Source organism: Lucilia sericata, unplaced genomic scaffold, assembly GCF_015586225.1.
Source record: "Lucilia sericata isolate MDLA Ls3-8-SP2 unplaced genomic scaffold, ASM1558622v1 Contig000143F_arrow, whole genome shotgun sequence".
Taxonomy (NCBI): domain Eukaryota; kingdom Metazoa; phylum Arthropoda; class Insecta; order Diptera; family Calliphoridae; genus Lucilia; species Lucilia sericata.
Window position 1 is genome coordinate 180,863 of NW_023994175.1, and position 24,096 is coordinate 204,958.

Genomic DNA, 24,096 nt, shown 5'->3' on the forward strand with positions numbered 1-24,096 from the left:
CTCAATTTTCATTGATTAATTTGCACACCGATTTATATTTTAATTTGATTATTATTTTCATTCTTATTCGCTTGGAATATTGAATGAAATTTTCCCATTTGACCTCAATCAGACCTCAAAATTTGTATGCCTTTATTTAAGAAAATAATTAAAACATAAATAATAATAATAATAATAACTTCTTTATTTTTTTATAAAAATCATTAACATAAATATTTTATTTTAATAACATTAATTTTTTTATTCAATTAAGTTTAATTAATTTGTTTGTAATATTACACAGTGTTTTAAACTCTTAAAATGACCTAACAGGTTATTAACAATTTGTATATTTCTGAATTTTTTAAAAAATATTTAGAGACAATGCGATATATTTAATGGTAGATCAAAAAATATCGACTTCAAAATAATTGAGTAAGTCGCACAAGAATCATTTTATTAAAAATAATTCAAACGGAAATTTAACTGTTTGCATTGTATTTTTGTCGAGGTCATTTTAAATTTATTTACTTTTTATATAGCATTTTATTTTATTGGTGCATATAGTTGATTTTGGGTGTTGTTAAAAAATTATATTTTGTTTTCTTTTTTTTATATTTTAAATGATTGTGGCATTTTTAATGAAAATTAAGCTAAATATTTTAAATTTAGTTATTTTTCGAAAAGTTAAAAATGTGGATTTGAATATTTTTCCGTATTATATTTTTAATGCTAATAGACAAGCTTTCGCTATTAAAAAAAAAAAACAAAAAGGCTTTTCTCTAAAGTTTAAAGCTAATTTATTTAACAATAACATGTAACAACTTTTTGGTATAAAAACAATGGTATTTTATGCTTTTTTGTATAAAAAATCTAAGATATTTCTAACAAACAACTTTTATGTTTATCTAAATGAACTTGACTTATCAAGTTAAAAATATAAATTTATATAAAACAAAATTTAATATATTTTCAAAGAAATTTCTCTATATTTATATCAATTATAATCAATTTCAAACTGTACATAAATATGTACGTACATTTCTATGTATGAATGTTTGTGTGTTTATCATTATGTAAAATGCGATATCATTCGTAGTACCTTAAAGCTCTACGAGAATAGGAATCATTTGCTACACATGAGGAGATTTTAAACAAGTTTGATCTAACAATATTTTATGTTTTCCTGTGTGGTTGTTTTTCATAGAATAATTATAATTAAATAATATTAATATTGAAAGTTCAAAATTGTTTTAGATTTCTTTCAGTTATGATTATTATCATAAAAATCTTAAGGCCATACAGGTCCTCTAAAATGAAGTTAGTGCAACTTCTGTAGTAATACATTTTACATTCGGATTTGTTTCTAAATTGTAATTCTCAAACCTTAATAAGTTAACAACTTTCTTAAATAAATCTGTTCTTATTTAAATAAGTAAATTTAAAAAATTACTGAGTTGAGCTAATCATTTTAAATAATTATTTGCTTTTCTTAAATTTTAACAGGTAACAAACATGTACTATTATCTGTAATCTTATATTTCATGTATTACTTTTAAAGGTACCAGCGTTGAATTTGTAAATATAGATTTGTGTGTAATTGCCTATCTGAGTATAGTTTATGAAATGATCCGGTATTTAATTAATTTACTTATATTTCGATAGCTTCATTTTAATTATGTCAATATGATATATGAATGTAAGCTTAATAGTCAGAAAAGTGTAGAAAAAATAAATGTCTTTGTTTTTGACAATAGCTCCAGATTGTTAAATATATTTTCAGTTAATATAGATAGATTTTCTTCAGTTTATAATTAAAGTTTTTTGTTATGTAAATATTTAGTTCATATTTAAGCCTTACTTAACAAAACGTATGAAATCTAGTTTAATTGCTTTTAAAGTTTATGCCTTTAATTACATATTTGAACTTATGTTGTATATAGATTCAGTTTTATATTATTATTTTTATATATTTTTAATTTTATCAGATTAAGCGTTAAATGCTTATAGTTTTTAATATAGATTTTAAGTTTATATTTGGAATTGAGATTTAGATTAGCTTTAATGTTTAATATTTGTTTTAAGCAGTAAGTAAGAGTACTTTTAAAACAAAATGCTTCTTAAAAAATTGTCTTAATTCTTTAAAAATGCGTCTCTTCCATATGATCCCTTTGCAGTATATACTAATAATTGTTTAAGCTTAGAACGTTTATCATTGCTTTCGCGTAAGAATCACTTAAATTTGAATTGTTTAAGAAAACAACGTAATTGTCGGTTATGATTTTTATAAAAAATCATCATGAAGTTTCATCTCTGTTTCTTTATTAAACTGGTGGATCTGTTGAAGGAAATAAATAGTGTTAAATAATCCAATATTTGATGATCATTTGAGTATTGTTTTACCTTCTAACGCCCTGACGAGGACTAACAGGTGGTGTTCTTGCCGGTGAGGGTGGTGCCGATGATCCCGACGAAGCACGTGAGGAGGCTAGTGACAGCGAAGAATTTCGTGGTGCCGAACAACCTAAATATATGGCCGATCCCTTGTCAGCATCTCGCAAATCGACACGCGATCCATGGACGGAGGATGGCACGGAACCTAAAAAATTTAGGAAATACTATGAAAATCCAATTTTATCTTACTGATTGGCTGAACCACCTGTGTAGGAATGTAAGCCGGCTGGACTGCTGCGAGGTCGAACGGCCAAACCACTAACCGTACTGGCACTACGTTGAAGATGTGGGGATCCGTTTTTACCACCTGTTGTAGTAGACGCCGAACTATTATTGGTTTTAACTGATTTTGAATTTCCAGTCAAACGACTCCCAGCACTGCTGACACGAGGTGATCTTATAGAATTTCTTGTAGGTGATTTTTGAAGTTGTTGTTGTTGTTTTTGTTGTTGCTGTTGCTGTAATAGTTGCTGCTGAGCCTCTAAGCGACTTGCTTCAATAGCGGCTGCATATTCGGCCGCTTCAGTAGAAGTGGTGGGTGAAAGGTGGGCCTCTTCGTCTTCTGGAATTTTTTGTCCACCCAATGAACGACGTGACCCCACGCCACCTTGGGTGTTGTGTTTCGGTGAATTCGGACACGACTGTGCGGTGGTTACCCCTCCGGTAGAACTTTGAGGTCGGAGGCGTGATCGTGTTGAGGCAGATGAAGGTCGTCGGCGGAAGAGACCTTTGGTGGGGTCCATATTGCAAACACCTAGATTTTAACAATGTAATAAACATATTTATAGGAATGTAATAACTCGTAAAGGTTTGAATGAACGGTTATTAAATGAATGAATGGATGTATAATTTTTTAATTGAAATAATGGCAAAAAATTAATATTTATTAAATTTTAGTGAAACAAGTACAATTAATTTTAATCAGTTTTCGGAATATTCTAAGGATTGACTCTTGGTAACTCGATTTATTAAAGCTTCATAAAATGTTACGTTGTCCATTAGCACTACACCACTTCCATCATTTTCCAAACAAATATTTTCTGGTTTTTTAGTTCTTGAGCCTCTTGCTTTTGGATTCTTCCATTGCTCATGCGCAAAGGTTAATGTATAGCTTTGATTTATACTTTTATCTGTGGAACCATTACCTAAACTTGATTCTTGATTCTTTGATTTCTCCTTAAAATCTACAATCAGCCCACCTGTAGGACATTTTTCGCCTCGCACACAATTTCCTTCGCATATATCCTTGTTTTGCAGTAACTCTTCATAGTTATCTAAGGCTGATAAACATTTCGCCCGGTCTAGCTGTTCTAAAGCGGTCGAGGGAAATCTTTCTCTCAAACGTCTGCGTTCTTCACTCAAACGATACATTTCAAACTCCTGTAATTGTGTTTGGAAGCCAACATTCGGATTGGCTACAGCGCGACCAGCACGCACTACTTTCAAAGCATCTTTCCAATTCAAATTGGTAGCTGTCATTATGTATGCCACAGCAACAGTAACGGATCGAGACATACCCGCCAAACAATGTATCAGGACGTTGCCTTCTCTCAAACGCGCAGCATGAATAAAATCATTGCAAACGCTAAAATATTGCGAAAGGTTTTGATCCGGCGTATCTGCCGCCATTACGCATAAATAGTGTTTATCCTAAAACGATTTTATAAAATTAAACTTTCGCCTAGCGAAAATTAAAAAAAATACATACCGGCAGTAATCTTCTAGGACTATCATGTATGGCCACAATATGAGTTATTTGAAATTTGTCCAATTGTTGGGTGTCCTTTGAATCTCGATAGTTGCCAACATATAAGCCCGGCAATACCTTAAATTGTAATAGAATTTTAAACATTTCGTAATCCTATAATAATATCATATTTTACCTTGTTCATTCCATTTCCCATGTTTTATCATTTAAGTTATGACAAATCAATGTAACAAGTTTCTATAAGGCAAATCTGGAAGAAATACAATTTGTAATTATTTAAGGTTTATATTACAAGCTCCTTAATAATAATATATATTTATATAGTGCAAATCAAAAGCAACATAAAAGTCCATTTTCTAGCTAAACTAGAGGTCAAAAAGAAAGCAAATCTGTGATCTCTTTAATTTTCTAACAAAAAAACCGAATCTTTGAGTCAAAAAAATCTTTTCAATTTCCCAAATCGATTTTTTGGATGAAAACTTAAAAGTCCATTCTCTGGCTAAACCAGAGGCGGAGAGCAAAAAGAAAGAAAATCTGTGATCACTTTAATATCCCAAAAAAAATCGATTTTTTTAGTGAAAACGTAAAAGTCCATTTTCTGGCTAAACCAGACGCGCTAGGTCAAAAAGAAAGAAAATCTGTGATCACTTTAATTCCCCGACAAAAATCGATTTTTTGGGTGAAAACTTAAAAGTACATTTTCTGGCTAAACCAGAGGCGCTAGGGCAAAAAGAAAGAAAATCTGTTTTCCCCAACAAAAATTGATTTTTTGGGTGAAAACTTAAAAGTACATTTTCTGGCATTTTCTTCGCTAGGGCAAAAAGAAAGAAAATCTGTGATCACTTTAATTTCCCAACAAAAATCGATTTTTTGGGTAAAAACTTAAAAGTCCATTTTCTGGCTAAACCAGACGCGCTAGGGCAAAAAGAAAGAAAATCTGTGATCACTTTAATTTCCCAACAAAAATTGATTTTTTGGGTGAAAACTTAAAAGTTCATTTTCTGGCTAAACCAGAGGCGCTAGGGCAAAAAGAAAGAAAATCTGTGATCACTTTAATTTCCCAGAGGCGCTAGGTCAAAAAGAAAGATAATCTGTGATCACTTTAATTTCCCAACAAAAATCGATTTTTTGGGTGAAAACTTAAAAGTCCATTTTCTGGCTAAACCAGACGCGCTAGGGCAAAAAGGAAGAAAATCTGTGATCACTTTAATTTCCCAACAAATTCGATTTTTTGGGTAAAAACTTAAAAGTCCATTTTCTGGCTAAACCAGAGGCGCTAGGGCAAAAAGAAAGACAATCTGTGATCACTTTAATTTTCCAACAAAAATAGATTTTTTGGGTGAAAACTTAAAAGTCCATTTTCTGGCTAAACCAGGGGCGCTAGGGCAAAAAGAAAGAAAATCTGTGATCACTTTAATTTCCCAACAAAAATCGATTTTTTGGGTGAAAACTTAAAAGTCCATTTTCTGGCTAAACCAGACGCGCTAGGGCAAAAAGAAAGAAAATCTGTGATCACTTTAATTTCCCAACAAAAAGAAAGATAATCTGTGATCACTTTAATTTCCCAACAAATATCGATTTTTCGGGTGAAAACTTAAAAGTCCATTTTCTGGCTAAACCGGAGGCGCTAGGGCAAAAAGAAAGATAATCTGTGATCACTTTAATTTCCCAACAAAAAATGATTTTTTGGGTGAAAACTTAAAAGTCCATTTTCTGGCTAAACCAGAGGCGCTAGGGCAAAAAGAAAGATAATCTGTGATCACTTTAATTTCCCAACAAAAATCGATTTTTTGGGTGAAAACTTAAAAGTCCATTTTCTGGCTAAACCAGAGGCGCTAGGGCAAAAAGAATGATCACTTTAATTTCCCAACAAAAATTGATTTTTTGGGTGAAAACTTAAAAGTCCATTTTCTGGCTAAACCAGAGGCGCTAGGGCAAAAAGAAAGATAATCTGTGATCACTTTAATTTCATAACAAAAATCAATTTTTTGGGTGAAAACTTAAAAGTCCATTTTCTGGCTAAACCAGACGCGCTAGGGCAAAAAGAAAGAAAATCTGTGATCACTTCAATTTCCCAACAAAAATTGATTTTTTGGGTGAAAACTTAAAAGTCCATTTTCTGGCTAAACCAGAGGCGCTAGGGCAAAAAGAAAGAAAATCTGTGATCACTTTAATTTCATAACAAAAATCGATTTTTTGGGTGAAAACTTAAAAGTTCATTTTCTGGCTAAACCAGAGGCGCTAGGTCAAAAAGAAAGATAATCTGTGATCACTTCAATTTCCCAACAAAAATTGATTTTTCGGGTGAAAACTTAAAAGTCCATTTTCTGGCTAAACCAGAGGCGCTAGGGCAAAAATTAAGAAAATTTGTGATCACTTTAATTTCCCAACAAATATCGATTTTTCGGGTGAAAACATAAAAGTCCATTTTCTGGCTAAACCAGAGGCGCTAGGGCAAAAAGAAAAATAATCTGTGATCACTTTAATTTCCCAACAAAAAATGATTTTTTGGGTGAAAACTTAAAAGTCCATTTTCTGGCTAAACCAGAGGCGCTAGGGCAAAATGAAAGAAAATCTGTGATCACTTTAATTTCCCAACAAAAATCGATTTTTTGGGTAAAAACTTAACAGTCCATTTTCTGGCTAAACCAGACGCGCTAGGGCAAAAAGAAAGAAAATCTGTGATCACTTTAATTTCCCAACAAATATCGACTTTTTGGGTGAAAACTTAAAAGTCCATTTTCTGGCTAAACCAGAGGCGCTAGGGCAAAAAGAAAGATAATCTGTGATCACTTTAATTTCCCAAAAATTGATTTTTTGTGTGAAAACTTAAAAGTTCATTTTCTGGCTAAACCAGACGCGCTAGGGCAAAAAGAAAGAAAATCTGTGATCACTTTAATTTCTCAACAAAAATCGATTTTGTGGGTAAAAACTTAAAAGTCCATTTTCTGGCTAAACCAGACGCGCTAGGGCAAAAAGAAAGAAAATCTGTGATCACTTTAATTTCCCAACAAAAATTGATTTTTTGGGTGAAAACTTAAAAGTTCATTTTCTGGCTAAACCAGAGGCGCTAGGGCAAAAGGAAAGAAAATCTGTGATCACTTTAATTTCCCAGAGGCGCTAGGTCAAAAAGAAAGATAATCTGTGATCACTTTAATTTCCCAACAAAAATCGATTTTTTGGGTGAAAACTTAAAAGTCCATTTTCTGGCTAAACCAGACGCGCTAGGGCAAAAAGGAAGAAAATCTGTGATCACTTTAATTTCCCAACAAATTCGATTTTTTGGGTAAAAACTTAAAAGTCCATTTTCTGGCTAAACCAGAGGCGCTAGGGCAAAAAGAAAGACAATCTGTGATCACTTTAATTTTCCAACAAAAATAGATTTTTTGGGTGAAAACTTAAAAGTCCATTTTCTGGCTAAACCAGGGGCGCTAGGGCAAAAAGAAAGAAAATCTGTGATCACTTTAATTTCCCAACAAAAATTGATTTTTTGGGTGAAAACTTAAAAGTTCATTTTCTGGCTAAACCAGAGGCGCTAGGGCAAAAGGAAAGAAAATCTGTGATCACTTTAATTTCCCAGAGGCGCTAGGTCAAAAAGAAAGATAATCTGTGATCACTTTAATTTCCCAACAAAAATCGATTTTTTGGGTGAAAACTTAAAAGTCCATTTTCTGGCTAAACCAGACGCGCTAGGGCAAAAAGGAAGAAAATCTGTGATCACTTTAATTTCCCAACAAATTCGATTTTTTGGGTAAAAACTTAAAAGTCCATTTTCTGGCTAAACCAGAGGCGCTAGGGCAAAAAGAAAGACAATCTGTGATCACTTTAATTTTCCAACAAAAATAGATTTTTTGGGTGAAAACTTAAAAGTCCATTTTCTGGCTAAACCAGGGGCGCTAGGGCAAAAAGAAAGAAAATCTGTGATCACTTTAATTTCCCAACAAAAATCGATTTTTTGGGTGAAAACTTAAAAGTCCATTTTCTGGCTAAACCAGACGCGCTAGGGCAAAAAGAAAGAAAATCTGTGATCACTTTAATTTCCCAACAAAAATCGATTTTTCGGGTGAAAACTTAAAAGTTAATTTTCTGGCTAAACCAGAGGCGCTAGGGCAAAAAGAAAGATAATCTGTGATCACTTTAATTTCCCAACAAATATCGATTTTTCGGGTGAAAACTTAAAAGTCCATTTTCTGGCTAAACCGGAGGCGCTAGGGCAAAAAGAAAGATAATCTGTGATCACTTTAATTTCCCAACAAAAAATGATTTTTTGGGTGAAAACTTAAAAGTCCATTTTCTGGCTAAACCAGAGGCGCTAGGGCAAAAAGAAAGATAATCTGTGATCACTTTAATTTCCCAACAAAAATCGATTTTTTGGGTGAAAACTTAAAAGTCCATTTTCTGGCTAAACCAGAGGCGCTAGGGCAAAAAGAATGATCACTTTAATTTCCCAACAAAAATTGATTTTTTGGGTGAAAACTTAAAAGTCCATTTTCTGGCTAAACCAGAGGCGCTAGGGCAAAAAGAAAGATAATCTGTGATCACTTTAATTTCATAACAAAAATCGATTTTTTGGGTGAAAACTTAAAAGTCCATTTTCTGGCTAAACCAGATGCGCTAGGTCAAAAAGAAAGATAATCTGTGATCACTTCAATTTCCCAACAAAAATTAATTTTTTGGGTGAAAACTTAAAAGTTCATTTTCTGGCTAAACCAGAGGCGCTAGGGCAAAAAGAAAGATAATCTGTGATCACTTTAATTTCCCAACAAAAATTGATTTTTTTGGGTGAAAACTTAAAAGTCCATTTTCTGGCTAAACCAGACGCGCTAGGGCAAAAAGAAAGAAAATCTGTGATCACTTTAATTTCCCAACAAAAATTGATTTTTTGGGTGAAAACTTAAAAGTCCATTTTCTGGCTAAACCAGAGGCGCTAGGGCAAAAAGAAGACAATCTGTGATCACTTTAATTTCCCAACAAAAATCGATTTTTTGGGTGAAAACTTAAAAGTCCATTTTCTGGCTAAACCAGACGCGCTAGGGCAAAAAGAAAGAAAATCTGTGATCACTTTAATTTCCCAACAAATATCGATTTTTTGGGTGAAAACTTAAAAGTCCATTTTCTGGCTAAACCAGAAAATCTGTGATCACTTTAATTTCCCAACAAAAATTGATTTTTTGTGTGAAAACTTAAAAGTTCATTTTCTGGCTAAACCAGAGGCGCTAGGGCAAAAAGAAAGATAATCTGTGATCACTTTAATTTCCCAACAAAAAATGATTTTTTGGGTGAAAACTTAAAAGTTCATTTTCTGGCTAAACCAGACGCGCTAGGGCAAAAAGAAAGATAATCTGTGATCACTTTAATTTCATAACAAAAATCGATTTTTTGGGTGAAAACTTAAAAGTCCATTTTCTGGCTAAACCAGACGCGCTAGGACAAAAAGAAAGAAAATCTGTGATCACTTTAATTTCCCAACAAAAATCGATTTTTTGGGTGAAAACTTAAAAGTTCATTTTCTGGCTAAACCAGACGCGCTAGGGCAAAAAGAGAGAAAATCTGTGATCACTTTAATTTCCCAACAAAAATCGATTTTTTGGGTAAAAACTTAAAAGTCCATTTTCTGGCTAAACCAGAGGCGCTAGGGCAAAAAGAAAGATAATCTGTGATCACTTTAATTTCCCAACAAAAAATGATTTTTCGGGTGAAAACTTAAAAGTCCATTTTCTGGCTAAACCAGAGGCGCTAGGGCAAAAAGAAATATAATCTGTGATCACTTTAATTTCCCAACAAAAATCGATTTTTTGGGTGAAAACTTAAAAGTTAATTTTCTGGCTAAACCAGAGGCGCTAGGGCAAAAAGAATGATCACTTTAATTTCCCAACAAAAATTGATTTTTTTGGTGAAAACTTAAAAGTCCATTTTCTGGCTAAGCCAGAGGCGCTAGGGCCAAAAGAAAGATAATCTGTGATCACTTTAATTTCATAACAAAAATTGATTTTTTGGGTGAAAACTTAAAAGTCCATTTTCTGGCTAAACCAGACGCGCTAGGGCAAAAGAAAGAAAATCTGTGATCACTTTAATTTCCCAACAAAAATTAATTTTTGGGGTGAAAACTTAAAAGTCCATTTTCTGGCTAAACCAGAGGCGCTAGGGCAAAAAGAAAGATAATCTGTGATCACTTTAATTTCATAACAAAAATTGATTTTTTGGGTGAAAACTTAAAAGTCCATTTTCTGGCTAAGCCAGAGGCGCTAGGGCCAAAGGAAAGATAATCTGTGATCACTTTAATTTCATAACAAAAATTGATTTTTTGGGTGAAAACTTAAAAGTCCATTTTCTGGCTAAACCAGACGCGCTAGGACAAAAAGAAAGAAAATCTGTGATCACTTTAATTTCCCAACAAATATCGATTTTTCGGGTGAAAACATAAAAGTCCATTTTCTGGCTAAACCAGAGGCGCTAGGGCAAAAAGAAAAGATAATAATGATCACTTTAATTTCCCAACAAAAAATGATTTTTTGGGTGAAAACTTAAAAGTCCATTTTCTGGCTAAACCAGACGCGCTAGGACAAAAAGAAAGAAAATCTGTGATCACTTTAATTTCCCAACAAATATCGATTTTTCGGGTGAAAACATAAAAGTCCATTTTCTGGCTAAACCAGAGGCGCTAGGGCAAAAAGAAAAGATAATAATGATCACTTTAATTTCCCAACAAAAAATGATTTTTTGGGTGAAAACTTAAAAGTCCATTTTCTGGCTAAACCAGAGGCTTTAGGGCAAAAAGAAAGATAATCTGTGATCACTTTAATTTCCCAAAAATAGATTTTTTGGGTGAAAACTTAAAAGTCCATTTTCTGACTAAACCAGACGCGCTAGGGCAAAAAGAATTAAAATCTGTGATCACTTTAATTTCTCAACAAAAATTGATTTTTTGGGGGAAAATTTAAAAGTCCATTTTCTGGCTAAACCAGACGCGCTAGGGCAAAAAGAAAGAAAATCTGTGATCACTTTAATTTCTCAACAAAAATTGATTTTTCGGGTGAAAACATAAAAGTCCATTTTCTGACTAAACCAGACGCGCTAGGGCAAAAAGAATGAAAATCTGTGATCACTTCAATTTCCCAACAAAAATTCATTTTTTGGGTGAAAACTTAAAAGTTTATTTTCTGGTTAAACCAGATGCGCTAGGGCAAAAAGAATGAAAATCTGTGATCACTTCAATTTCCCAACAAAAATTCATTTTTTGGGTGAAAACTTAAAAGTTTATTTTCTGGTTAAACCAGACGCGCTAGGGCAAAAAGAAAGAAAATCTGTGATCACTTTAATTTCCCAACAAAAATCGATTTTTTGGGTGAAAACTTAAAAGTCCATTTTCTGGCTAAACCAGACGCGCTAGGGCAAAAAGAAAGAAAATCTGTGATCACTTTAATTTCCCAACATATATCGATTTTTTGGGTGAAAACTTAAAAGTCCATTTTCTGACTAAACCAGAGGCGCTAGGGCAAAAAGAAAGAAAATCTGTGATCATTTTAATTTCCCAACAAATATCGATTTTTTGGGTGAAAACTTAAAAGTCCATTTTCTGGCTAAACCAGAGGCGCTAGGACAAAAAGAAAGACAATCTGTGATCACTTTAATTTCCCAACAAAAATCGATTTTTTGGGTGAAAACTTAAAAGTCCATTTTCTGGCTAAACCAGACGCGCTAGGGCAAAAAGAAAGAAAATCTGTGATCACTTTAATTTCCCAACAAATATCGATTTTTTGGGGGAAAACTTAAAAGTCCATTTTCTGGCTAAACCAGACGCCCTAGGGCAAAAAGAAAGAAAATCTGTGATCACTTTAATTTCCCAACAAAAATTGGTTTTTTGGGTGAAAACTTAAAAGTCCATTTTCTGGCTAAACCAGAGGCGCTAGGGCAAAAAGAAAGATAATCTGTGATCACTTTAACTTCCCAACAAAAATTGATTTTTTGGGTGAAAACTTAAAAGTCCATTTTCTGGCTAAACCAGACGCGCTAGGGCAAAAAGAAAGAAAATCTGTGATCACTTTAATTTCCCAACAAAAATTGATTTTTTGGGTGAAAACTTAAAAGTTCATTTTCTGGCTAAACCAGAGGCGCTAGGGCAAAAAGAAAGATAATCTGTGATCACTTTAATTTCATAACAAAAATCGATTTTTTGGGTGAAAACTTAAAAGTCCATTTTCTGGCTAAACCAGACGCGCTAGGACAAAAAGAAAGAAAATCTGTGATCACTTTAATTTCCCAACAAAAATCGATTTTTTGGGTGAAAACTTAAAAGTCCATTTTCTGGCTAAACCAGACGCGCTAGGGCAAAAAGAAAGAAAATCTGTGATCACTTTAAAGTCCCAACAAAAATTGATTTTTTGGGTGAAAACTTAAAAGTCCATTTTCTGTCTAAACCAGACGCGCTAGGACAAAAAGAAAGAAAATCTGTGATCACTTTAATTTCCCAACAAATATCGATTTTTTGGGTGAAAACATAAAAGTCCATTTTCTGGCTAAACCAGAGGCGCTAGGGCAAAAAGAAAAGATAATAATGATCACTTTAATTTCCCAACAAAAAATGATTTTTTGGGTGAAAACTTAAAAGTCCATTTTCTGGCTAAACCAGAGGCTTTAGGGCAAAAAGAAAGATAATCTGTGATCACTTTAATTTCCCAAAAATAGATTTTTTGGGTGAAAACTTAAAAGTCCATTTTCTGACTAAACCAGACGCGCTAGGGCAAAAAGAATGAAAATCTGTGATCACTTTAATTTCTCAACAAAAATTGATTTTTTGGGGGAAAACTTAAAAGTCCATTTTCTGGCTAAACCAGACGCGCTAGGGCAAAAAGAAAGAAAATCTGTGATCACTTTAATTTCCCAACAAATATCGATTTTTTGGGTGAAAACTTAAAAGTCCATTTTCCGGAAAGAAAGAAAATCTGTGATCACTTTAATTTCTCAACAAAAATTGATTTTTTGGGTGAAAACTTAAAAGTTCATTTTCTGGCTAAACCAGAGGCGCTAGGGCAAAAAGAAAGAAAATCTGTGATCACTTTAATTTCCCAACAAAAATTGATTTTTTGGGAGAAAACTTAAAAGTCCATTTTCTGGCTAAACCAGACGCGCTAGGCTAAAAGAAAAAAATCTGTGATCACTTTAATTTCCCAACAAAAATTGATTTTTTGGGTGAAAACTTAAAAGTCCATTTTCTGGCTAAACCAGACGCGCTAGGGCAAAAGAAAGAAAATCTGTGATCACTTTAATTTCCCAACAAAAATTGATTTTTTGGGTGAAAACTTAAAAGTCCATTTTCTGGCTAAACCAGACGCGCTAGGGCAAAAATTAAGAAAATCTGTGATCACTTTAATTTTCCAACAAAAATTGATTTTTGGGGTGAAAACTTAAAAGTCCATTTTCTGGCTAAACCAGAGGCGCTAGGGCAAAAAGAAAGAAAATCTGTGATCACTTTAATTTCCCAACAAAAATTGATTTTTTGGGTGAAAACTTAAAAGTCTATTTTCTGGCTAAACCAGACGCGCTAGGGCAAAAGAAAGAAAATCTGTGATCACTTTAATTTGCCAACAAAAATTGATTTTTTGGGTGAAAACTTAAAAGTCCATTTTCTGGCTAAACCAGAGGCGCTAGGGCAAAAAGAAAGATAATCTGTGATCACTTTAATTTCCCAACAAAAATCGATTTTTTGGGTGAAAACTTAAAAGTCCATTTTCTGGCTAAACCAGACGCGCTAGGGCAAAAAGAAAGAAAATCTGTGATCACTTTAATTTCTCAACAAAAATCGATTTTATGGGTGAAAACTTAAAAGTCCATTTTCTGGCTAAACCATAGGCGCTAGGGCAAAAAGAAAGAAAATCTGTGATCACTTTAATTTCCCAAAAATTGAAAGAAAATCTGTGATCACTTTAATTTCCCAACAAATATCGACTTTTTGGGTGAAAACTTAAAAGTCCATTTTCTGGCTAAACCAGAGGCTTTAGGGCTAAAAAAAGAAAGATAATCTGTGATCACTTTAATTTCCCAAAAATTGATTTTTTGGGTGAAAACTTAAAAGTTCATTTTCTGGCTAAACCAGACGCGCTAGGGCAAAAAGAAAGAAAATCTGTGATCACTTTAATTTCTCAACAAAAATCGATTTTTTGGGTGAAAACTTAAAAGTCCATTTTCTGGCTAAACCAGACGCGCTAGGGCAAAAAGAAAGAAAATCTGTGATCACTTTAATTTCCCAACAAATATCGATTTTTTGGGTGAAAACTTAAAAGTCCATTTTCTGGCTAAACCAGAGGCGCTAGGGTAAAAAGAAAGAAAATCTGTGATCACTATAAAAAAAACTCGGTTTTTTTGTGAAAACTTAAAAGTCCATTTACTGGCTAAACTAGAGCCGCTAGTTAAAATAATACATAACTAAAGTACATTCCTTGACCTGTAGTCAAGGAATTTTAATTTTCATTCGCTAAAACATATTAAAATAAGCAACACCTGAAAGAGACAGAGGATTCATAAGTGTTTGTTTGATCAAGGGAATTTCAGTTTCGTGCAATAGTGAGAGAAGTTCTATCTCAACAAAAATCGATATGCAAAACATACATATAAGTCTGATTGTAATATATAAAAACAATCAGCTGTGTGGATGAGAATGCTTTTGTAATTCGCTTGAATTAATATTGAAAATTATTATTAAATGATAAGACCTTATCTGCTCACAAATTGTGAATTACTGTCGCTTCAATTGCTTGTACAAAAATAAACAACAAATTAAACTAAACTTTTGTTATTGTTCGGAACTGCCTTTTGTTTATAATTTCTCTGCACATACATATTACATACGTATCCATGTACATACTTACATACATGTATATATATCGATTTACTTTAACACGCAATTTGTTTTTAGCACAAATTATTAAATCTCATTCAAAGAGAATTGCTCTTAAAAATTATTTATAACTTAATTTTTTGCACTTCTGAATATTTTGTGATTTACTGACTGACTACTTGCTGATTGATAATATTACGCTTTTTATGTGCATATGTATGTACATATATTTTCGCGATCATCCAAAACAAGATTGATGACAGTTGTATTGTATTGCCATATCACTGGAGCAACTCATCCGACAGTGTTGCATTTTTAAATCAGAAACGTTTGTTATTATTAGCTGCAGTTTTTCTTCAGATTTGTTGGCAACTCCTACAGTGTTGCATTTTTACTTATACAATTATTAAACGTTATTTACAAAACATAATAAAAATGTTAATCATTAGATGAGATTAGAAATTATGTAATCGCCTATTGTCATATAAAGTTGATCTTAACGCTTTGAAACGAAACGAATTTAAAAGTAAAAGTCCATATTCTGAGAACATACTAATAATGACTTCAAAATTCTAAGTTCTTTAAAAAGAAATTAGTTTTATTATTGAAAGCTTTTTACACTATTTTATATTAGTTTTAGTGTATCCACTGTAAATGTGAATATATTAATGTAGTGTTTTTGTTTCTTAAAATATTATTTTATTTTCGAATAAAAAACAATTTTGGCAAACATTTGATTAGTTGTTTTACCTTTTCGTTGAATTTCTAAGAAATCAATATAAATGTTTAAAGTGAAAGTCATAGGTCATGTGATATTTTGACCAAAAAATGCTACAAACAATAATACAGTTTCTTTTTGAACATTCAAATATTGTTGGGGTCTAAGTTGAAATGCTACTTAGTTTTCTTTTTAATAGAAAAATTTCGGAATTTTCTTGTTCAAAACCATTTTATGATGAGATGTACAATGTATGTATAACTATTTATAATATTTATGCACATTCTTCTGTTGTATTTGAAATTTTATTCTAGCCTAGTGCTGTATGTGAGCCAGCTGACTCAACAGATTGTTGTTGACTTAAATGCTTATGGCTTGTTAGCTTTTATTATTGCCTAGTTTTAGGCTTATATGATGACATTGAATAAAACAATGTTTGCACAGATGTTTTAGTTCCTTTGTTTTTAACATGCATTTAGATATCTACTTTTGGTTATATGTATGAACAACACATATTTACATACATATACAAGTGAAATGCATAAATCTACATTTGCAAGAGTAATGAATTCTAGTTAGTAAAAGTTCGTTTTGTTTTACCATTAACCTAAACTTAGCAATAAATTCACACAATTAGATAAAAAAAGGTTCCCCAGAGGAATTTTATTTCTATTCATGCTCATCTACGAGTTCAACGAAATGTTGCATTTCTATGTACATACTTAAGATATACATTAGTGCAGGCAAAATATTAGCGGGTATCCAGTATTAAATACTTGCTATTTTTTGGGGAACGCGATATCAAAAGTTACTCAATACTTTTAGATTTGTTTAATACAGGGACATAAATAAATTCCTAAACTTAAAACATTTTTAAATGTTTCATGCAGTTCATTGGTGCAGTGACGTATACTTATTATTCATAAATATTCAATACTCATACGTACAGTTGCGGGCTACACAAATTCGATTATACATAGTTATGTCTCATTTTACACGACAGGTGTATTGATAAGCTTTTAAAATTGTTTATTACTGAAGTGTCCTATAAATATCTTTAAGTCAATGTGTGAAAGAAATCAAATAAACTTACACATACATGGTACGTATGTGACCACTTTTAGATCTGTTACAATGACTAGACAATGAGCACATCAAAAATGCCAGTTACACACTTATGAACACATACATACATACATACAATCCATCATCACATTCCTTGTTCTATCATTGATTTATCTGACTAAAAGTGTTTTAGACCATAGAATAATTAATACAAAAGAATGAAAAGTATAATAACAGTATACCAAACATATTTTTAAAATCAACAAAAGAGAGAGAGAGGCATTATTTTTGATTCTATAATTGTTTATTTTTCTAAATCAATTTTAATGCTTTTATGTATGTATGTATATATAATAAATGTTACCTCGTTGTCAATTTAAACTCTAATGCAATCAGTGTCGATTCCCATTACAGACAAGTTAATACCTACATATAAAAATTGTATAGAATCTTTAACTACTGCATCAGCACTTGTCCTTCTACTTACTTACAGAGAATTTGTTCACATAAAACACAACTACACACATGAGTTCGGATGCGATAAACAGTAGTAGGATGATACCAAATCAAAAAAATTGTTTATTATTTTCTGAAGAAATCTTATTTTGGATCTGATATGATAAAAATCAGCTAAAAATATCGAAAATTATTATTTAGTTTAATAGCAATAAATCATTTTCCAGACTCAATGAAAGAAAAATTATATTTTAGAAAATATATTGCACCCTAATGTGTGTATGAGTATCCGTGGTTTCTAAACAAACAAATGTTTCTTAGTTTATATATACAACATGTACATATGTATGTATGTATGTACGTTTGACCATCAGTATGTAGATATGTGTGTTCATATAATAATACGGGTGTGTAAAATAATGGACCGACCCATTAACACACACACGCAGACACTTACAACACTAGTGTTGTTGGAAAATTAATGGTTATAAATAAAAGCAGTTTTGATATCATGTGAATATAAAATAAACTTGAAACTATGTATTTATTTAGGACTATAGGGTAAAAGCTAGTGATTAGACAGAGAAGAGATTTTCAATGTACATTTATACATGTATGTTGGTATGTATGTGTATTTGTCACCTTAATTTATAAAAGACTTATCAAACATTTTAAATAATTACTACAATAGAAAAACTTTTTTATAAATTCAAAATGTATTTAGATAAAGTTTGAGTTTGAATTGTTTATTAAACACTTCTTATATTACATAGCAGAAATGGTATATTTCACGACATTGTATTAGAATGTGAAAGAAACTTCCTCTCCAAATTATGATGCTGATATACATATGTATGTGTGTGTAATTAGACTAAACAATGAGTGAATCCACTAGTATATTGCTAAATATTTGAAAAACATTTCAAAACTTTGTTTTCAAAATCATTTAACATTTGTTCACTTTTTTATCAAAGCTAGACTGTTATACAAAAATTTATAAAATATACTTTTGAAAATATCATGAATCCGTTTTATAGTCGATATAACTAAAGTATAAAAACAACTTATTTATAGAACTTATAAGAGTTTTGTTTCAGCTGAACATTATGAGACTCTTAAAATTATTGACTTTTTTACTTTTGCTTTTGTGGCACACAGACATATTGGCAGACATTCTTAAATTATTGTTTACAATTAACAGTACCCTTACATTGAATTATGACCGAAGAAAAAGTAATCACATGATATACAGACATACTTGTAAAAAACATATCAACTTTTTATGTTTTTGTTAATTTCTGAAAATATTTGTTTTTTTTTTTTCGTAGTTCAATCGAAATTATTCTTTATAGTAATTTTTGAGCTTATTAAAAATGTTTCTTTGTTGCGAAAATTCTAATGAATTATAAATTCGCAAAAACACTCGTTATGTTTGTTTTTTTTTTTAATTTTAATTCCTTAAAATATGGAATACAAAGTACAAAATTCAACAATGTAAATAAGTTTTTGTATGTTTTACATTTTCTAAAGTGTAACCATAATTAAAAGGAGCGTCAGTCACTATGCTTATGAATAATTAAAATGAACTTTCTGACTTTATGAAAAAGGGTGTAGGATTTTATTCTTTAAATTAATTTATTTAGAAGCGCGTACATATAATGTATGTGTACGTAGTCTGTATGTATAATATGTAAATAAATATTTACCCAATGTAAATATTTAATATGTCAGTATTAAACAGGATAACATGCTATGTTTGTTTTACCCATTCAATTTCATTTAACACTTAAATCTTTTCACACATTCAACTATCCATTCATCTTTTAATCGAGTTATTCAAAAGTGGACAAAGGTCGTAGCAACTGTAGCGGTGTAAATTTTCACTTGCGGCAATAATCAAGGCAGCCAAATGGCAAAAAGCCCAAATATTCACAAGACACTACATACATACATACATACACATGTATGTATATACTTAATATAGTTTAAACAAAACAGCTGCATATTAATTTTTAGGTTTTCCCCCTTTTTATGCATGTAAAGGATAAGTGAAAAGTGTTCTTTTGTATTCACTGTTTTATAACTCTTTGGGGAAATTATAAAACTTGTAGATTTATTAATATTTATGAAATTAAAACAATCTCATTCATACTATAGTGACTTTGTACATATTTGAGTATGTAGCCACTTGTATGACAAAATAAATTTGTTTAATTAAATTTAAAGGTAAAATTATTGTTAAAAATTGAACTCAAGTGTTTTCTCAGTTATATTTTAAATATTAATTTCAAAGAAAAAAATAAATAATAATTTCAAAGAAATATTTAATATAGTTAATTAGGTGCAAATGTATATGTTCACCAAATTATTTTCTTTTTTAATATTATACTATACATATGTATGTATGGAAGTATACTTACAATAAGAATGTTGCATGCAACAAATTTGTTCTAAATTAATGTTTAGCTGTAATAGTGCCAAATAGTAAAAACAAATGATTTGAAGTGAACGATTTTTTTGGGTCATTAACATACACATTTTTGCAATTATTGTTATTAAGTCATAATTATTATTATTATTATTTTCTCTGCAAAATACTAAATAAATATTTAATTCTTGACCTATTATAATCACATTTAGCTTCTACGCAGATGTTTTTTTTATTAAGATTTAAATTTTTGATTATTTAAAAAAACATATTCAAATCTATTAACTTAGAAGTTATTTTAAAAGATCGGAAAGATCATTTTATAAAATAATTATGGTCTTCACCTTAGCTTGTTAGTTTGAAAGAAGGATGTATGTTACATCAAATCCGAAAAAATACAACTAGGCCTCGAAAGGTCCCGTTATGCACTGCCTTAGTCTAACAGACTAGAAAACTAACCTACGGGAGGCCACACCGGTTTTCACCTTTATAGGTGTTTGTAACACAAAAATATTGGTTCTACATCCTTAAAATATACTAATAGCCTTGGAATAATTTTATAACCCGTTTAAGCTCTTTTTATTTATCCGTCTGTTACCTAAAATTCAGTATATATACAAATAAATGTTATGTGGTCCTAAATAGTTATACCAAATTCGTAAGGATTATTGACTCTATCGCTAAAGAAAAAGTCCATTTATCAAACTTTGTACAACTGCCTTTGGGCCGACTAGAAGATCTTCCATCGATATCACTTTGACGTAAATAAATCTCATTTCATAACAATTACTATATTAAACACTGTCAGAAAGGGAATAATATGAGATCTATTCCTTTTAGTGGTCCTTCCGGTTTAGGCCATCGTAATGCATAACTTCCTTCCTTTTATAGGATATTAAAGATACAACAGAGCCGATAGTATCTAACTAGTTTTAACAATCATTTGGTGATTCATTAAGCTAGTATTAAATTAACGTCAGAAAGGGAACAATATAGGATCTATCCCTTTTAGTGATCCTTCCAGTTTAGGCCATCATAATGCATAACTTCCTTCCTCTTGTAGGATATTAAAGATACAACAGAGCCAATAGTATCTAGCTAGTTTTAACAATCATTTGGTGATTCATTAAGCTAGTATTAAATTAACGTATTTAGTAGTAAAAACTGTCAAAAGTTGGCAGCTATAGCTGTGAGCACTTTACGCTCATATCAGCTGGTTTAATGTAAATACACATTATAATATACTGGTTTTGAATAATCTCTAGTCAAATTCGAAAAATGTAATAAATGCCTTTTTTATGAAAATAAGGTATTTACAGAGATTTTACTGTAGATAAAATATTTGGAGCGGAGTTTCCTGTAGACACGACACGTGAGGTGGTTGTTTTTGTTGTTAAACTATACTAAAACGAAATTAAAACATAAGGCAATCCAAATTCAAACTTGTACAACTCGTTTATGTATAGAATGAAATACATAATCATAAAAACATGCTATATATTGTACATACATAGTATATATGTACATATGTATGTAAGAACACACATAGACACAAATGTATGTATAGGTCTCTTATATAGATGCACGAGTATATGATAGTTTAAAATAATATATAATTATTTGTTAATTAAAGTGTAAAATATTATTAATATTTAAATTATTTATTTATTTTCCGCTATTAACTGCTGCATTCATTTCTAGTTGATTATACTACAACAATTATTTCACCTTGGTTACCAATATTTTCCAATAACCTCATGCATATATACATATTCACGATTATAATGATAAAAAATGCATTCAAAACTAATGAAATGTGCATGCATTTGAAAGAATATAGAAAATTTGATTTGTTTATAATGTATATAAAAAGCGTATACATACTTAGTTGAACCTTATTTCGAGATTTACAAAACTTATTTGACTTTAATTTATTTCCAAAAACAATGAAGACTTTAAAATTTTGTTTTGTGAAGAAAACGCACTTTTTTGATTTGATGTACACACGTTTACACACACTTAAAATTGTTATATCACAGTTTTCATAAAATAAGCATACACGATACAATAATATGTTCCTAAATATACATACATATATCCATACGTATGTATGTAGATATCTATGTATCTTATTTGCACTTAATTTTCTTTAAATCCACATTATTGAGAAATCTACTAACGTGCATATTAGTAAAAATTATTTTTTGCCATATGAATTTTAATAAATAAATAAAAAATATTTATTTAGAAACCGCTACAACTTGAATTACAACAAATTTTATTTGCACGACAAGAAAAAAAATATTATCACATTTTTACAGCGAGCCGAGTCATTAAGGACTAAATAATATTCCCATAGTTCTATCTCTTTTAAGAGACTTTCACTCTAAAATAACATGGATGAGTATTCACTCCATTTTTGAGTTGAGTATTTTGCAGAGAATAACTATGAAGAGCAGACTTAAGCTAACGTAAACGTAACGTACTGGCCAGTGGGTACAATTAACATGAAAAAAGTAATCACATAGAATTATTTACCAAGAAATTTCTCGTTAGCATTAAGAGTGTCATAATTCAAAATTTGGAAATATTCAAACGATATAAAACAATCATAGACGTTTTTCTCAAGACTATGTTATGACGTAACAAGTATTTATAATATGAATTGTATTACCTTACGTAACGTTACGATATCTTAGGTTTAAATAATTCGGTAAAGTTTTGTTTTGAAACAAATAAATTGTTGTAATTCAGAAATCATGAATGAATTACTATTTTTAGCTAAATTTATTTACTCAAACATATATATGTATGTTTACAAACATATATACATATATATATATGTATATGTACATACATTATTATACATACACATATACAAAACACATACATATACAATAAAGTTTAAATATATTTACTCCTTCCAAGCAAGGAATGCAAACGTGGTGCACATTTTAAAAGTTTGTAATTAATTTAAAGATTCTTTTAAAACATTTATACATACTTTACAAATGGAAATGTCATTATCAAAAATTTGCAAAACAATTCAAATTGGCAAAATCTTATTTCACAAAGAAAATTATTATTACGATAATTAAGTACATAAGCTCATTTGTTTTCAATAATATTAAAAATGTCCCAAGCCTTAAGAAGGGCAATAACTTTTGTACAATTACATTAAAATAATAAAACGTGACAAGTTGCCTCCATAAAATTTAGCCATAGAATTCGAGAGTAAGAAACGAACAACTAATGTCTTGAGAGTAAAACTTAACTCTATACATTTAATTGTACACTTAATATATGTATTAAACAAACGAAAACGTCAGCCGTTCATCCAACTCAACGTAAATACATATTTTGTTAGTTCAAATTGTGTTGTTGGTGCAATGACAAGGACACCCCCTTGTGGTAAAACAAACCCATGAATCATTTACTTTTCATACAAAACATTTTCATTGAAAGAACTTAAATCACAACAGTTTGATATGAATAAATATTTAAAGACATACATATTTATTTAAATGCTTTTTAGGATATACACACATACATACATATGTACATATACTTTGATACATACATGTCAAATACTTCGACTACATTTGATACATACATACATTGTATCAGTGTATGTATGTGGCAATCGTAAAGTATGCACTTACACTATGAGTACATGAATATGTGTGGATGTATGTATATTGTTTATACAAATAAAAATAAAAGATTAATGGCTAAGATAATTTAGCATTTATACCATGTTGAAAGAAAATCACATAAATATATAATATATTGGGTGGGATGATGGAATAACATTAAGAGAAACTGATTTTTTTCCATTACAACTTTTAAACTCATTCTTTCTCTCTGTATCTATTCAATTTGTATATGCGCAGTGTAAACTTGCAGGTTTCGAAATTTGTCAACCTTAAAAAAAACTGCTACTTTAATGAAATTGTACGTAAAAACCTTATATATACATTTGTTTGTATATATTTATTTATGTATGTGTGTTGCATGATTTGAGTATTATTGTTGATAACCTTATTAATGTATATCTCAAACCCTGGTTTGAGCATAATTAGATTTGAGTGTGAATTTATATAACACCAACACAAAATTCATTCGGTTTTTGTTTTTCATTAAAATTTTTCTTTTCACTTATACCACTTAAAATTGTATACATTTCCGCTGAACTTTTGAGTGATATTTTTATCCAAGAGCCTTAAATAAATACAAGCATTTTTGTTGAAGCATTTCCTTAAATAAATATTTGGCAAATGAACTTTAACAATAATAAGAATTTTCCAGCTAAAAGGTTTAATAAGTCAGTTTATTTAACATTTTCGTTCAAGCTTTTAATTAAATGTTTCCTGCAAAGAATAAACAAGAAGTGAAACGCTGTCATTTTTTTACAACAATAACATTACGCTCTTCTCACAGACGAGTGCTGTGTA

The 24,096-nt window shown here is 30.6% G+C and overlaps 1 protein-coding gene across 3 annotated transcripts; it reads right to left on the reverse strand.

Annotated features, from left to right (window-relative positions):
* Positions 1 to 108: 108 nt before the first annotated feature.
* Positions 109 to 21,959, reverse strand: LOC119601108 (protein phosphatase Slingshot). Of its 3 annotated transcripts, none has more exons than XM_037951858.1 (7): positions 21,527 to 21,959; positions 4,317 to 4,391; positions 4,142 to 4,258; positions 3,633 to 4,083; positions 2,639 to 3,187; positions 2,383 to 2,578; positions 109 to 2,317 (listed from the first exon to the last, which is right to left on the reverse strand). In XM_037951858.1, the coding sequence occupies exons 2-7, from the start codon at positions 4,335 to 4,337 to the stop codon at positions 2,287 to 2,289; spliced, it is 1,365 nt and encodes a 454-aa protein (XP_037807786.1). In that variant the 5' UTR covers positions 4,338 to 4,391; positions 21,527 to 21,959; the 3' UTR covers positions 109 to 2,286. The 3 variants fall into 3 exon arrangements, with proteins under 3 accessions (XP_037807786.1, XP_037807784.1, XP_037807785.1); XM_037951856.1 differs by lacking the exon at positions 21,527 to 21,959 and adding an exon at positions 15,007 to 15,254; XM_037951857.1 differs by lacking the exon at positions 21,527 to 21,959 and adding an exon at positions 15,011 to 15,232.
* Between the last annotated feature and the right edge of the window lie 2,137 nt (positions 21,960 to 24,096).

Coding starts and splice junctions, on each gene's coding strand:
- LOC119601108 (XM_037951858.1), bottom strand. CDS start 4,337: ATGGGAAATGGAATGAACAAG. Junction 4,084..4,141: donor GTCCTAGAAGATTACTGCCG/GTATGTATTTTT, acceptor AAATCGTTTTAG/GATAAACACTATTTATGCGT. Junction 3,188..3,632: donor AGGCGAAAAATGTCCTACAG/GTGGGCTGATTG, acceptor GTTAAAATCTAG/GTGTTTGCAATATGGACCCC.